General features: G+C 29.5%; 1 protein-coding gene across 2 annotated transcripts in view; it reads right to left on the bottom strand.

Annotated features, from left to right (window-relative positions):
• Positions 1-16,679, bottom strand: part of LOC136974405 (dynein axonemal heavy chain 8-like) — a 315,206-nt gene that overhangs the window by 44,017 nt on the left and 254,510 nt on the right. For both annotated transcript variants that reach the window (XM_067269272.1, XM_067269270.1), the window contains 7 exons: positions 16,203-16,379; positions 12,538-12,705; positions 8,936-9,151; positions 6,562-6,699; positions 6,356-6,483; positions 2,332-2,500; positions 1,283-1,438 (listed from right to left, as the gene is read on the bottom strand). In XM_067269272.1, coding sequence (XP_067125373.1) covers positions 1,283-1,438; positions 2,332-2,500; positions 6,356-6,483; positions 6,562-6,699; positions 8,936-9,151; positions 12,538-12,705; positions 16,203-16,379 — 1,152 coding nt within the window. The remainder of the gene's footprint in view (positions 1-1,282; positions 1,439-2,331; positions 2,501-6,355; positions 6,484-6,561; positions 6,700-8,935; positions 9,152-12,537; positions 12,706-16,202; positions 16,380-16,679) is intronic.

Consider the following 16,679-nt stretch of genomic DNA (forward strand, 5'->3'; position numbering starts at 1 on the left):
TAAAATGCCTAAAAGATAAGTTTCAATTGTCAGAAAATACATCCGTGTCAAAAGACCACTGGAAAGCTTATTACTTTCCAATGTACAGTATGTAAGCCATCTTAAAATTCAGATCCCTCAGTCCTTCCTTCTGATTTCATCTTCCTTACAAACTCCCAAACTTTTTGACCAATATGGACCAAATTCCACATAGATATGGTCTGGAACCCTTTGGGAAACATGAACTACCATAAAATTCAAACTGTCACTCCTTCTCTTCCTGATTTCGTCCCCCTACTCCCAAATTCCCAAACCTTTTGAGTGATCTGGAAAAATTTCGCATAGTTACTCTTTCAATTCTCCAAAAAATATACACTGCTTTAAAACTTGGACCCTCACTCCTTCCTCTGATTTCATCCCCCACAAATTGCCAAACTCTTTGACTGATTTGCACCAAATCTTGCACACTTACTTGCTGCCACCCTGAGAGAAACATATGCTACCCTACAATAAAGACAATCTCAACCCCCATGAGTTCCTTTAGTTTTAAATTAAATAATTAAAAACATATGTTAATTTTTTGAATAGTAAAAAACTTTAGTTTATTGATTCAAGGGAAAAATTCACATAAAAAGGCATTAAAGAAGAAACTTTTTAATATCATGCAAGCGCTTTTTATGTGAATTTTTCCCTTGAATCAGTAAAATTGTTGGCATGACATCCATTCTGTTTTTTTTTTTTTTTTTAAACTTTAGTTTATCCAATTCAAATTGTTTTTCTTGGATAGAACTTTTCAGAAATTTCAAATTTATTTGAGAAAAGCAATCTGAATTAAATTTACATTTTACAAGTATCTTTAATTTGTGTGTTTTTTAACTGATGAATGAAGTGAACACTGAGATGATTTTAGTAATACTAATTTAGGTATATAAAAATTTTGTACGATGCAATTTGTATTGAATATTAGTTACCAGTTAATATAAACCAACAAATATTGATGACTTCCTAATCAGGCTATATTTCCAATTCTGTGTATAATAAATCTAATATGAAAACAAATGTTGATGGTCGTTAATAAAACTAACAGACAACCAGACATGAAGCAAATTCAAAAACAGTCATACTAATTATATTACATTTTCCAGGAAGGATAATAAATTAAGAAAGTTTATTGTATTATTAAAATAATGATTTAATTAACTAATTAATTTAACATAATTTAATGGTTAACTGATGTCTGATATAATCTAGTTTTTAAAAATATGCTTAATTTAAATGAGTCATATTTTTGAAAACTGTTTACCTTAAGATCATTATTCTTCTCTCTATTTTTAATCCACAGTCTTCCTTGACCTTGAGGATCAATCAAAAGTGGATATCTAGGTGCTTTTGTTACGATTATTCCATTCTGAATTGATAATTCATCATTAGGTAAGCCTTGTAAATTCCAGTCTGAAATCTATATAATAAATAAGAAGTATTTGTTAATTTAAATGTTTCTTTAAAGTGCATTAACAAAAACTTGCAATAAATTTTTAAATAATCTATCTATCTATTTTAATTGCTGATTATAGTCTAAGATTAACTTTAAATGTTCTGTACTTGTAAATTCTTTAAAGCTGAATGTTTTCTTAAAACAAAAAAATATGTTCTTTTAAAATAAATTTATGAAAACAGACCAATATCTCATATAAAAAACAGAAGAGAACTAATTTGAAAATCTAACAAGTTTATTTAATAATATTTTTATTAAATTTGATTATGTTATGAATACAAAGCATAATCAGGTTATAATAACTTTGCAATAATTTATTTAAATTATATGTGTTGAACGTATAATAAAATTGAATTTTAGCATATAAACAACTCTCATCAATGTTGTCAATTGTCAACTTCCCAAGAACCATACATTTAAGTTTTAATTAAATCAATTAAAAATTTCAACATTATGGCCAGTAATGCAGAAACAAACTTTGTTTGTAAAGAGAAACATTTCTTTACATATCAAAAAAGTAAAAAATTTTCTTAATATATATAAATATTAATACATACATACATACATATAAATATGCAATGCTTTGGAACTAGAATCCTGGTCATGGCTATTGATCCAGCTCCACTCCAAGTGAACTTTTATATAAGTTAGAGTTCTGACTTCTTTACATGTATATTTTAAATTTTATTATAGTATTTATGAATATCAGTAGGAGAAATAGAAGTTACATGTATAACACAATGTTTTAATATTTTATTCTAATTTATTCTCTCTAATTTTTGGAATTTACTTTGATATATAATATAATATATATTTTTTATTTGACAAAAATCACGTTAAAATATAAAATAACTGACCGTCACAGGATCTATCATAATGTTGACAAGTTTCAAATTTAACGTAAATGGGATTTTCTTTTTCTCAAGAGATTTTTGAAGATACTTTATTATAAGAATTCTAAATTCTTGATTAAATGGCCCCATATAGGAGAGAAAACCAGTGCAAAGAAGAGCATCTCCTACTAGTCTAAAAGAAAAAAATTTCTAATTAATATCAATTAAACAACTCATAATTAAAATTTTATTATTAAACATAATAATAATAATAATAATAAACCTTCTCTACAAACAAATAGTCACTGCGAGTTTTTTTCTACAAAAAACAAGAAACATCACAGTTACATAAAGCAGTAACTCTAGCAGACTCGAATAACACGCCATTAAACTTACACTCACATCATATGGACACAACACAACATATAAAAAGCATGGACACTGTTAAGCAATCGTGGGTTCGAAAAGCACTCCATGGCAGGCATCTCTATAACCTGACCCAGGATTTCGTCAACAAAACTGCGTCAAACAGCTGGTTAGCTCAGGGATGCCTCTTTCGGGAGACAAACAGATTCACGATTGCCATACGGGATCAGGTCAAAACTACAGAAAACACATACTCAAAGATACAATACTCACAAATGACACATGCAGAAACTGTCACATCATGCCAGAAACTGTACAACACATCACTTCTGGTTGCAAGTTCTTGGTACAGACAGATTACTTACTGTACATAGACATGATCAAGTAGCAAATATACATCAAGAGCTTGCAAAGAAACACAAATTATTAGATATCCATGAACCATACTACAAATACATTTCACAGATAGTATTGGAAAACAACATGCACAAAATGTACTATGACAGAGTCATAATCACAGATAAAATAATTTACCACAACAGACCAAACACAATAAAATCACATACATTATAGACATATCCATTCCAAACACTCGCAATACACAAAATGCATGTGCTGAAAAAACAAGCAAGTATACAGAACTTGCCCAGAAAATAATACATCTGTGGAGGATGGATAGGGTGCTTATTGTACCTGTTGTTCTCTCCTCTACAGGTGTCATACCACACACACTACACAAAAGCCTGGGAACATTACAGTTGAATAGAAACATACATCATACTAAGGAAGGCCATTATATTGAATACATGTCATATTGTTTGGAAATTCTTGAATACAGACATACACACTAACACACTTATTTAATTTTTGTTTTGTAATGGTTGCCATACCTTGACTCTGGTCAGGCATAGTATACAGCCACCAGTGTCAACCGAGTATAACTGAATAAACCCAACATAATAATAATAATAATAAAGTAATATCAATCTTTCACTATTATTAAAAATAGTTACATCATAGCATTACATCACCATTCCATTTAATTAACAAAAATCAAAATTTTATTCTATCTATAACAAACTGCTTTTACACTTCAATTGTGTCAATAGCTAAAGACATTTTAGATATTAATATTTAATAAAACTCCATTAGATAGAAAATTATATCAATTAAAAGTATTATATGTCTGTAATTCAATTTTTTTTATTTAGTACTGTCTGAAATAAAAACTACTAAATGGATTGCTGCAAAATTTCTAGAATATATTCTCTAAGATATGTTTAAAATAATTTTATGAAAATTAATTAGTCTTAATTTATCATCATCAAAGAAATATGCCATCATCATTTGTATTTGTAGGCATTTTGCAAATGCAAATGTATTATTAGATTTATAACAGTAATGATATCTAGTATGTAGGACAGTAGCAATGAATTTTAATCATGAGAGATGTAGTTTCTTCATTTCATTAATAGTTACTTTAATTAAATGTTTCTATCTTATTAACAAACTTCAATGACAACATTTTATTGTAAAAAGATTATCAATTGATCATTTTTCAACAATATAAAAAAGACAAATTCCATATTCTCCTGGTTTAACACTAAATAAATTTTGGCTTCAGAAACATTTGAAGCAACTACATATTCAGAGAAATTCTCAGAGAAATCTTCTGAAACTAAAAAGACAACAACAAAAATCATGTTATGCAGTTGCAGCTGGTAACTGGAAATCTTACTACGTACTTTTTAGAATCCAGCTTATACGAAGTAATGTGGACTTGGATAGCTGAAAACTTAAATAACCTGAAATGTTTAGGAAAAGCAATTGGCAAAATATAAGATACTAGCAGATAGGCCTGGCGTTGCTCGGGCAAAAGTAACGATAGCGAAGATTAAGATTATTACGTTAGTCACAAAAAAAGAAAAAGAGTAATTTCATCAACAAAAGAGTCGAGAAAAACCGAACTAATCTGTTTAAATTTGAAAATCAAATATGTTCTAACATATTACTCTTTTTCTTTTTTCTCCAGTGCTCGTAAATCTTGCACGTCGCTTTCTTTTGTTCTCCATTGTTACTTAACACTTCCATTATTACCTAACACTTCCATTATTACCTAACACTTCCATTGTTGATGGAAGTGTTAAGCCTTAATCCTGTCCCTCTCCCCTGTGGGGAAGAATTTTGAAAAATCCCTTCTTAGTGTGCGTTCTCGTAACGTACCCTAACTGTGTACCAAATTTCAAATTTCAACTCCTAACCATTTAGGCTCTGCACTGATTATTATTATTATTATTATTATTATTATTATTATCAACTCGTCTCAATTATATATATAGATTATAAAATCAAGTTCCATAATTGCAGTCAAAATTTCTTTTTATTTAATTTACACTTCTGAGAAATTGCTGAATGAATTCTTTCTAAAACTAGAGCAACTTTCAAATACAGTGCATCTTCTGGCCACAATTTATAAAACAAACTGTATTGTATCACATTCTCTCCCTAGACAAAATAATTATCTGCAGTTTATCTTGAATAATGGAGAACCTCTATTAACCAAGACTGTACCGTATTTTCTTCCATTCTAATAATAGTCAAGCCGAACAGACCATTTTTACAAGCTACCATAATAGTATTAATTAGTATGCATATTGAATATCCTATCAAAAGCAGATGATGAGCTTTATCACATCATATTGTATCGTTATTTAATATATAACATTTTTATTAATAAAATACATTATTTACATAAGAAACATTAGAAATAAATATGTTGTTATTGTTAAAAAAAAAATAACACCATAACACTTCAGGGACATAAATTTTTCTTTCATGAACATTGGACATAAATTTTTCTTTCATGAACATTAACTAAAACATTGTATTGTGTATTCTACTGGAAATACATCACTTGGAAAGATGCTCTGCCTGTATTAGTAAAAATCATCATATTATTCTCTCTCACATATCTTTTTCTTTAATTTTCACACTAAGAATTGTATGAAAGAAACAATTTTACTTTGTAAAATTTTTTTTATAACTTTGTAAAAAGAACAGTTTTTCTGTTCTGTTAAATTCTGCTCAAAATTGGCCCTTACTTTGCCAGAATCTTATTTTTACATTGGTCTAAAAACCACTCTCCAAATTTCATTTTAATCTTTTACCAGACTCTCCAGAAAGTACTAGTTGATAAGTTCATTCATACTGAAAGTGATAAGACTAAGAAATAAATCAGTTCATAACTTATAGAAATCAATATCAAGTTAAGTGATTTTAAGATTTTCAACGATGATGTAGCAGCAGATAATTTTATAAGTTAAAACTTGTTTATAAATCTATTCCTGTTAAAAGCTACTAAAATTCCACTTCTTACTTGTCAACAATTTTAATTTCATATCTCATAATGAATATTTAATTACAACAACATTAAATCTTATCTAAAAAAATCAATATTTTGTCTTTATGTAACTATCTTATAAATTTCTAATTTTAAAAATTATATTTTTAAAATTAGAAATTTAAAAATATATATTTTTAAAACATTATACCTAAAACAATTTTGACCAAAAATATGGGAATGTATACATATCACAAAATATCTGTTTTATATAATAAGATAAAACAAAATTCCTACTTTATATCAAATTAATTTAATGTACACAACATTTTTAAAGTATACCTATTAATTTGAGATTTAAACTCTTTACTTTCTTCAGTCCACCTTTCTCTTTCACCTGTAAGTCCAGCAATTAATGTAACAGCAGCATTCATTTTGGTTTTACATCTGTCTGCTTCATCCATCAAATTCTAAATAAACATATTTTTTTCTGTTATGTAGCATTTTTATCTCATACAAAAATACAGTTTAAAAATTTTTTAACATACTTGTTGTTTTTTAAGAGCATTATTATATTCTGCTTTTGCTTCATTTAGTTCATGCTGCTTTTGTTCTAATTCTTCTTCTGCCTTTTGTAATTCATTGTTAGCTTGTTCTAATTTACCTTCTTGAATAGTCAGGTTTGCCTAATAAAATAAAATATGACAGTCAATTAATACATAATATTAACTATAGTAGTAAATCTTCAATTTAATACAAAAGATTACTATAAATGATATTGTTCTAATAACTAAATTAGTAGGATGGATAAACTTACAATATAATATATAAAAAAATTAATTTGATGAGTAAAGATTTTTGTTTACATTAGTCATTGTTTTTAAATCGCTTCATTTTTTGTAAATAAATAACAAACAAAACTTCAATCTGTAAAATTCACAAAATTAAAAATCTGCTTTATTGGAGCTGAGCTCATTAACTTGCAATTCTCTTTATTCTTTATACAAAAGACAAAAGGTAATGCCAATAGGAAAAATAAGCCAATCTCCATATTAACAATGAGAAAATAGCCATTTAAAAACAATAAAAATAATAAAAAAACAGAACAAAGGAATAATAAACAACATAAAAAATATATTCCAAAACACATTCCATTTTACGTTGACCCGAAGAAGATCTTGCCTAGATTGAAGGCATTCGTCTTTAAACATTGTTTAATTAAACAGTACTGGAAATAAAGGCTCTAAGTGAATTGAGGTTTTTTTTAGTAATAAGATATTACTTTCCAGTCTCATCACTTGAGTGAAATTATTTCTCCATATATATTGCATAACTCATTATGTTTTTTGCATTTCAAGTATCATTTTTGACCAACAAGACATCTGAGCATGGGCCTCTGACCCCAGTGTTTTCAGAACTAGATGGACACGCCATCCAGAAAGACTCTAAAACTACTTAACTACCTTAAAACTAATAACTTATAACTTCAAACAAAGGAAAAGAACAGGAGAGCTGAAAACCAAAATACTGCAAAGCAGTATTTCAGCTTAAATCTATTATGGCCCAAAGGATTAGATAACTAGGTTAGTAAAAAGGTCAAGAGAGTTATGATAGATTGAAGAAAGAACAGTTGGCAGTACTTCTACTTTCTTTTCTTTTTCTAAAACAGGTTTTCTTCTTTGTCCATGCTACACCTAGTATGCTCATATATGTCCATTGGCTTTACTAGTAAATGATCTAAGTTGAGAAAAAATCACGTATTCTTTTCTTTAACCCCTTTCTGTCCGCAATCGAACTCAGTTCGATCGGCTTACATAGCGTTACACCGAAAATGGGTTTTTGGACCCTCGGGAGAAAAAAAAATTTTTTTTTGATTTTTCGGATGTTTTTTCAGTCCCCAAATTTTTTGAAAAATTTTTACCCGCGCGAAAAAATTTTATTGCGATTTTAATTAACCCTTAATGAGGGGCAATTAACACTTAATTGTTTTTTTATGGGATTTTTTTATGAACTTTATTCATCCTTCTAAAGTTCTAGCGCACCGATTTTACTTCGGTAAAGTTATTTAAAGCTATTTTCTGATGTAAAAAACAACATCCAATAGTTTTTTAATTTTTTTAATTAATAGATTTTTTTATAATTACGTGTAATTAAGTCGGGGGGGTCGGAAATTTCAATTAAAATCGTAATTAAAAAAAAAAATTTTGAAATATCCCTCCATCTAGTATTCACCCTACTTTTTACCCTTCTCCACCCGAGAGTTTCATGAGAATGTCCCGCGAAACACGACACCAGCTGTTCTCAAGGTCATCCAGCTGTGTAAACAATGACTCATCAGTGTCAAGTTTCGCGCTAAGGCGAGAAAAAGGAAATTGTACTTCGAAGCTTTTTCTTCAAAATTAACACATTTCTTTCGTTTTTTTCCATGCTACACCTAGTATGCTCATATATGTCCATTGGCTTTACTAGTAAATGATCTAAGTTGAGAAAAAATCACGTATTCTTTTCTTTAAGAAAAAACTAACACTCTCATGTGAAATTTGGAAACTATCAACCCAGGTAATATCTTTTTGATGAAAATTCATTGTGTCTGCTCACGATGGATTCTGTCCTTCGTCATCAGTCTTCCCATCTTATCTCCCTTCCTCTGCCACTAGCACACCAAAAAGTGACGCTTCCTCGTTGACACTCTTCAGTTAACCTTTTCTTCTTGGAAGTACTGCCTGAGGCCAACCAATACTTGGAAAAAAAAAATGCACAAAAGACTGAAAGTAGCTCATTTTGGTAAAGTCGAAAGAGAAGAAAGAAAGAAAAAAAGAAAAAAATGGCTTAATCAAGCCACAGGCCATCTTCAGGCAATTACTTAGACATCCTTCATTATAATTTAAATATTAAAAAAATTACTAAAATAAAATCAATTACCTTTAAAGGTATTACATGTTTATTGACATCATAAAAAGCACACATTGCAATTGTCCATGAAAGCAGACCAGCTACATTTCCACAAACTTTTGTTGCATTATTTAAATTATAATCTTCCATTTCGAGATAAGGTGCCATAAGTTCAATTATTTCTCCATTAATCTGATCTTTGTCAAAATTTTGTAGCATAGATAAAAATTGGACATTACACAGCAACTAAATGAAAAAAAAAAAATTCATTATCATCATCATCATCATCATAAATTTTTTAAATCTGATATTGTAACTTAAATACAATCAAATACATCTATTAATTATCTGTTAAAATTAAAACAGATTTTATGTAATGTCACAGAAAATAGGAGAACAAACTCATGCCACACACACAGAAAAACCCTGACATGTTTTTGCATTTCTTGGCATTTCGAAGTCCAGAGTCCAAAAATGTAAAAATCTCGGGGGTCATTTTTTTGACTAATTGCTATACTTTCTCTCTGTTATATATAACAGAACTGGAAAAGTAAAAAGGAATTTTTAATTTTTAATCAGATACATATTTTTTCATGTATTAAGGAAATTTGTAAATTTTTGAGAATTGAGTAGCCTAAAAGGAGAGATCAGGATTGATTGTTGTGTTATGTATTCTGGAAGATGAAAGTGAATAAAAATGACAATTTCCAGTTCATAAACTGTTTTGAATATAAAAGATGTGATTAAGAGCTTACAATATGCCAATACACAAATTACAATTAGTATGATCAACAAGAGCCTAATATCAAATAACAGTAAAATATGTTGAAACTAGTAATAAAAAATTTTTAATATGTACCTGTACATTAAACCCTACATCAAACCCTACATCAAACCCTACATCAAATTTAGATTGAAATGTATGGTTTCTACAAATGCCAGTTAAAAGTTTGAACCATTTTTTCAATTGAGATAGAATCTCGTAACTAGAGCAAATGTCATTATGATATTTCTCTTATTGACTATACTTTAAAAATTTTTTCAGCATTTAATAATAAAACAAAAACTACTTTATTTTAGATTTGATTAAAACAGAAATTTCAAAAAATATTATTACATTTTCTGTTTCCATCCACATTTACGCTGTATTTTAGGCATTTGTGTTCCAGGACTGGGTTCATTTTGATTCTAAAAACAACAGGATGCAATGCATTCTCAATACATTGACAGGTTTAAAAAAATCATATTACTAAAAACATTCAACACATCATTGTTATTGTTTAATAAACTACACGATAGTTTCTTTAAAGAAAGCAACTAACTAAATTGCATACTTTTTAGTCTGGGAAATGCATTTCTTTTTTTGTATTAAACAATACGAAAAGGGAGTGAGCAAGGACTACATATTGTTAATTATGCCAAAAACAAATACAGATAGAGCTTGAGAGTATTGAATTCAAGTTTTTGTTTAAAGTTCAAATTTAAACAAGTAAATCACATAATACACATCTACATTTTCAGTGAGACAATAGAGAGAACTTTTATTTAGAAATATTTGCTTTCTTTTTTTTAATTCAGAATATATAAATGAATACTTTTATTAATATTTTATTTATTGTACTTTAACCCTTTTATTTTCAAGTCATTTCAATGAGTGTAACAAATGCTATGTCTAGATTAAAACTTGATAAAAATACATTCACATTTTGAAGCAGTGATCATTTTCTTGTTCCAGACTGCCCAGAACTTGTTTAAAGTCCCTCAGGGCCAACAATGGGAGTGCAACAGTAGTGTGCCATCCATAGAAGCTCTGGCAATATGCCAGATTAATGTATATATTAGATATAAGTTTAGTTTTAAGTTTTCTTTCTTCTTTGTTCTTCCTTTTGTTTTCTCGAATTTTCTATTAACATTCCTCCCTGTGGGTGGGGTAACCCTTTCCACGAACTGAGTTAACAATGGGAAGTAAAGTCCCTGAGGCTACTAGAATGATAAGAAGGTTCATTCTTGGGTCAGACTCTTGGCAAAGGTAGACGTGCAAAAAGTTACGCTCCTGCTCGTTGTCTGGAAAGACAAAGGGAGACAAAGGTGGCCTACGAAAAAAAAAAGGACCCCGCTAATGTAAAGAGAGAGAGAGAATGTTCCTTGTACAAAGGAGAATCTTTGAAGAGATTCGAAAAAGATCAGCGAGAAACGATTAGAGTGGTTCCCCACCAGAAGAGTGTCAATACCAAACAAAAAACCCGGGTATTTCTTATAACCTCCTCTATCATACTAAAACTTCTTGCTATTCTTCTTTTCCTTTTTAGTTTGTAATTTAGTGTAAGTTAGTCATAAGATTATGAGTCCGTCTTTTCTCAATTGTCATGAGCGCATTCTTTGGTTCTGTATTTGCTCGATTCCTCACCCCAGTTTGGGATATTGTGTAACATTAAGAGTTGGAATCCAAAATAATCATGTATATTGCTAATCACGTGAGAAAAAAATAAATAATTGTTGTTATTTTTTTTGTGTACTGCCTCTTATGGACTATTGTACACTCGCATGACTATCACAATGCTGTGGAAACATCACTTCCCTTATATTTTCTAAAATATAAATACATATTGTGTGATTATTTTCATATTTTAACATACTTTAAATTAATTAAAATTAATATTTTATTACAACCACATTATGTATCTTATTACAAATTTCTATACTTCATGTGAAAAAAATGATAAGATTGCTATTGTATATTTGAATATAAATTTGTGTATCATATTCCCAATGGAAGTGCTATATTGTAGAATACGAGACAGCTTCCACGGAAAAAATATTTGAAGCAAAAATATTTTGTGTAAAGCAGCCAGATTATACGCATTCGTGCATGTGCTTTACAGAGCACCAACCTCACATGGTTTAGTTCATGGATGCTACACACCAAAATATCATATAATGCTTCCAATGATTTTATCCAGGGCTGGCACAGCTTTCCTATCATCAAATGTCACCGCATGCCACTGGAGTGCAAGTGCTAAAGAAAAAAGTAAGAACAAAGAAAAGACAAGAAGAAAGAAAGAGTGTTGGATGCATGACAGTAAGAAAAGAGAATAAAAGGATCAATCAAAGAAAAAAATCATTGTTCCATAATAGAAAAGCTCAAAAATTTTATATAATGTTAATCATAGCAGAAATGTATTGGGAACTAATGTAGTATTTTTTGCTGGGTTAAACAGACTTGAGTCATGTAAATTATGTTGAACTTAGTTCAAATATTGTCAAATTCATTACACTAATCAGTGTTGAAAATAATTATTTCTACTAAAGCCTAAAATAATTATATGAAATCCAATATATGTTAATCTAAGTTAGATTCCTAAGGCATTGTCCCAGTAAAAACTTTCATTTGTTCTGTGTGTGGTGCTCTTTAAATTCCTCTATTATATTAGACTAATAGAAGAACATTATTCTTCCTACTGAACAAACTTTACTCATTTAAATTCCTTTCAAGAAATTCACACTAAGATGGAGAGTATAGTTTTGTGTAATTCTGGCTTTCATGAGTTTTACTGTAATTTCTTAACTAAAATTTTTATTTTTAAATTTAATATTTAAAAATAACATTTTTATTTTTATTAGCATGAACAAACCTTTAAAGATTCATTCCATGAAGGTTTAGGACATTCTCTTTCGGGATCTTTTGTAACCAAATCTACTGGTTTTTGAAATAATATCAGTACACAATCCATAATTCTCTGAATCAGATGTGGCGGTTTCACTAATTTACGGACTGTAGCAATGTCCATGGCTTTAATAGTCTAAAAATATTAAAACAAAAATGTTAAATATGTAAACAAAACATTAGTTGTTGTGGCTGTACACTATATTTATTGTAAATATTGATTTAAGTTAGTTTTAGTTTTCTTTATTCTTTGTTTCCTCTTCCTTCTAGAACTTTCCCTTATAACCCTTTTCCCTTGGGGTGGGATTACCAATTCTGGAAACTACTGTGAACAAAGAGATGAATGAGGCCCTAAGGCCGGAGAAAGAGAAGAAAGGACATTCTTTGCCCAGTTCTCGAGGTGGACAGATGTGAGACGTGGTGCTCCAGACTGCATTTAGCAATGACTGGAAAGTGCAAGCGAGTTGGATGAAAGGATTGGGTTTTATTGTTGTTACAATAAAACAGTGTGGCAATTAAGTGCAAGAAAAACTTTAATGAACATGACAAGAGACCTTCCAAAAGAGCTCAATGTGGTATACTCCACCAGAGATTGTAGAGTTCAGCAAAAAAAAACCCCTGGTATTCCAATCTTTTCTATGTTCTATTTTTGAGATTCTCTATTCTCTATCTTTCTAATCCTAGTTTTAAGTTAGTACCTAAGTTTTAGTTATAGTTTTCAATCTACCTTTATATTGTTGTGAACAATATATGTTGTTTACACCGTATTATTGTATTTTATTTTATAATACCATAGAGTTGGAATCTAAAATAAAAACCTGTACATTTACGTGAAATAAATTACTTTGTTGACCATACCGTCGCATAGTCATTGAAACGTGTTTCCTTTGTCGGTCTACATCATTTTGCGTGAATCTGACATTGTAAAAAGAACCATCAATAAAATATTAATTCAAAATACAATCAAATATAATTCAATTTTACTAATATTTGATCAACTTATATTGGAATTCTGAAATGAGAATAGTTTATTCATAGTAATACTACAATTGATTAAAAAAGTTACTTCCTATTCTTATGTTGCCATGTGGCTATCAGCCATATTGTGTTTTTTTTTGTTTCTTTTACAGTTAGTAAGTTACAAATACATATACATATACATTTCTTCTTTCTTTCTTCTTCCTTCATTTCTATTTTCTTATTTGCGTTCCTTTGTCTCAACAATTCGTATATCAACCGTTATCGCTGGAGGAGGAGGATTACCCCTTCTAAGAACCAAGGGATAAACAAAGAAGAGGGTATTAGGACTTCCACAAATTTAGGGAGTGAGAACAAAAGAAAATAAGAAGCCCTGAGGGCTAAGTTGTAGAAGAACTGACACTTTTTGGCTGGACCTCGAGAGGAACGGAAATGCAAGGCAGCGATCAAGACTCAAAAGAGAGAGAAAGAAAGGAGGCTGCAGGACCATCGAGGCCAGAGAAAAATAGGCACGAGGGCTAGAGAACGCCGAGAGAATAGTAGAACATCGAGGACAAACAGCCAAATAAGGAAGAAAAAAAAAGGCCACTATTGTGAAAAGGCACTTCCTCGAGGATATCAATCGATCAACGTAAACCCGGGTACTTTCTATCTATTTCTATATACTTTCTATCTTTCCTAAGTCTATCCGTTTCCCTATTACATTAGTTTTAAGGTAGTTATAAGTTTAGTTTTTAAGTTGGTTGTAAAGGTTTTGTTACGCGCGCGTATTATTGCTTGTATGCGAATAAGTGGTGACCCCTTCCCCAGTGAGGATACTCAAGTTGGGATCAATTGTAAATAATAAAGAAAAGAACCGTGTTCCGAGAGAAATAAAGGAATATTTAATTGTATATATAAGTTTTTGTGATCCTATTTGTAACGTTTATTCGCGGACGAACAAATCTCTCGATACAAACAACCACAGCCATATCTCTTGTCATGCCAAGTCTGATTTATCTAAATTAAAACCAAAGCAAAGATAACTTTATGCTTTTGAGTTACTAGGTTTTAATTTTTATTTCAACATAATTTTAAATTCTGAAAATGGCTAACTTTAACTTTATAAACAATGCAGACCAGACTAAGCACTGGCTATAACAAGCATTGCCATAACCAGTGCTATGTATGGACTGTATGGTGATGCCTGCCATACAGACATGGAAAATACTTCATCAGTCCAAATGGAAAGTGTTTGATCATCCACCATACAGCCCTGGGGTTCCAAACTAACAAGGAGTTGAAGGCCAGCATGAAGGGCTGGCTAAGCAAACTAGTGGCAACCTTCTTTGACGAGGGTATAGAAAAACTAGTGTCAAAGTATGATAAATACCTTGAAATACATTGAAACAGTGATTACATATAAAAATAGCTGAAAAGCATTTCTAACTTTTGTAAACAAAATAAAAACTATTTTGTTTTGATCTTCACTGTTCATTTTTCTTTTCAACACACCGAAAGTTGAAAGGAAGAAAAAAACTATATCTCTTGTATGCACATTTGTGTATACAGTGTTTTCCAAAAGAAACATGATATATAAGATTGTGCAGAAAAGCTTGTATACAAGGCATCAGGAACAAGTGCATAGTGTATTAGTTACATGATACAACATTTCAGGTCTGCAATACTGTCAAAAACAAATTAATTGCACAAAATTCGTGTATGTGGTTTAATCACTTTTATTTAAATAAAACTAAAAATAACAATAAAAAAAACTGGTAATGTGTCTGCTATCATCTGTCTATTGACTATCAAAAAGAACAAGTTCAATTGTCACAACATACCAATTACTTACAGAACTATGCAGCTGGGCCTACAGTAGTTGAAAGTGATTTGACCATGCACATTCTGTGAAATTAATTTTCATTTGATAATATTGCAGACCAAAAATAATGTATCATATAACCAATACACTATACACTTGCCTCTGACGCCTTATCTACAAACTTCTCTGTACAATCTCCTATGGCACATTTCTTTTGGAAAACGTTGTGTACGCAAATCAACCTTTACATGTATTTTGATTTTATATAAATCTCTTGTTATTCATTATAAATAAAATATAAATTTTGTAAGTTTTACTTTATAATTTACTTTTTATAAATTTTTGAATTTCAGTTGTACCGAAAACAATAGAATGTAAACAAAAACTAAATTCATTATATTAGTATACAATTAAAAAAGTCTACAATATCATTAGAGAATTATAAGAATGAAAAATAGTAGAATATATTGTTTTTAATAACTTGTAGGCACAGTTAAAGAGGATTCCTTCAAAAGATAGCTGATAGAAAGTTGCAATTAATATTATATATCAATTAAGATTTAACACACATATGCATGCATATTTGTATATTTGCACATACAAATATGCATGCATATGCACAAAGAATACTTTAAAGAATACGCTTATCTTTTCTTATTTACTTCTTTCACTTTAGTTTTTATAATTATTATCAATTTCATTTTACAAACACTCCTATCATATTAAGAAATTAAGAAAGTCAGAAACAGAACTTATCAGTTTAGATTATTTATTAAAATTTTAAATTATTAGTGTTATAGTTTTTAGTAGAAATCAATTTACTACACACATTCATTAATTATCATTTCTACCTTTAGAGCATTTTCTGCTTCTTCCAATGCAGGCCTCGCTTCTTCCAACTTATCTTCTGCAAGTTTTTTATCTGCAGCAATTTCATCTTTAAGTTTTTGAGCTTTTTCTTTATCCTTTTCAACTGCTTCTTTTATTTTCACAGAAGTTTGAGCTTTAGCAGTGACAACAGTTAATACCTACAGTAAATATTCAATTCATTAACTTGGTATAAGAAAAATTTCTTTTGATTTAAATAATTTATTAACTTTCTTATGACAAACTTTAATAATAATTTATGCTTTGCCATATAATCTAATTTTTATAATCTATATAATCTAATTATTTTCCTTATATATAATCTATTTTTTTTCTTTCAAAAATACAAAAAAATAAATTATATGTGACTATCTTATCAAATCAGACTACAATATGGTTAAAATATCACAACACAAGATAATAAGTTAATAATTTATAATGCTTCTTTTACTCACATAACA

The sequence above is a fragment of the Centruroides vittatus genome, unplaced genomic scaffold (genome assembly GCF_030686945.1).
Source record: "Centruroides vittatus isolate TY-2023 unplaced genomic scaffold, ASM3068694v2 contig_349, whole genome shotgun sequence".
Classification (NCBI taxonomy): Eukaryota; Metazoa; Arthropoda; class Arachnida; order Scorpiones; family Buthidae; genus Centruroides; species Centruroides vittatus.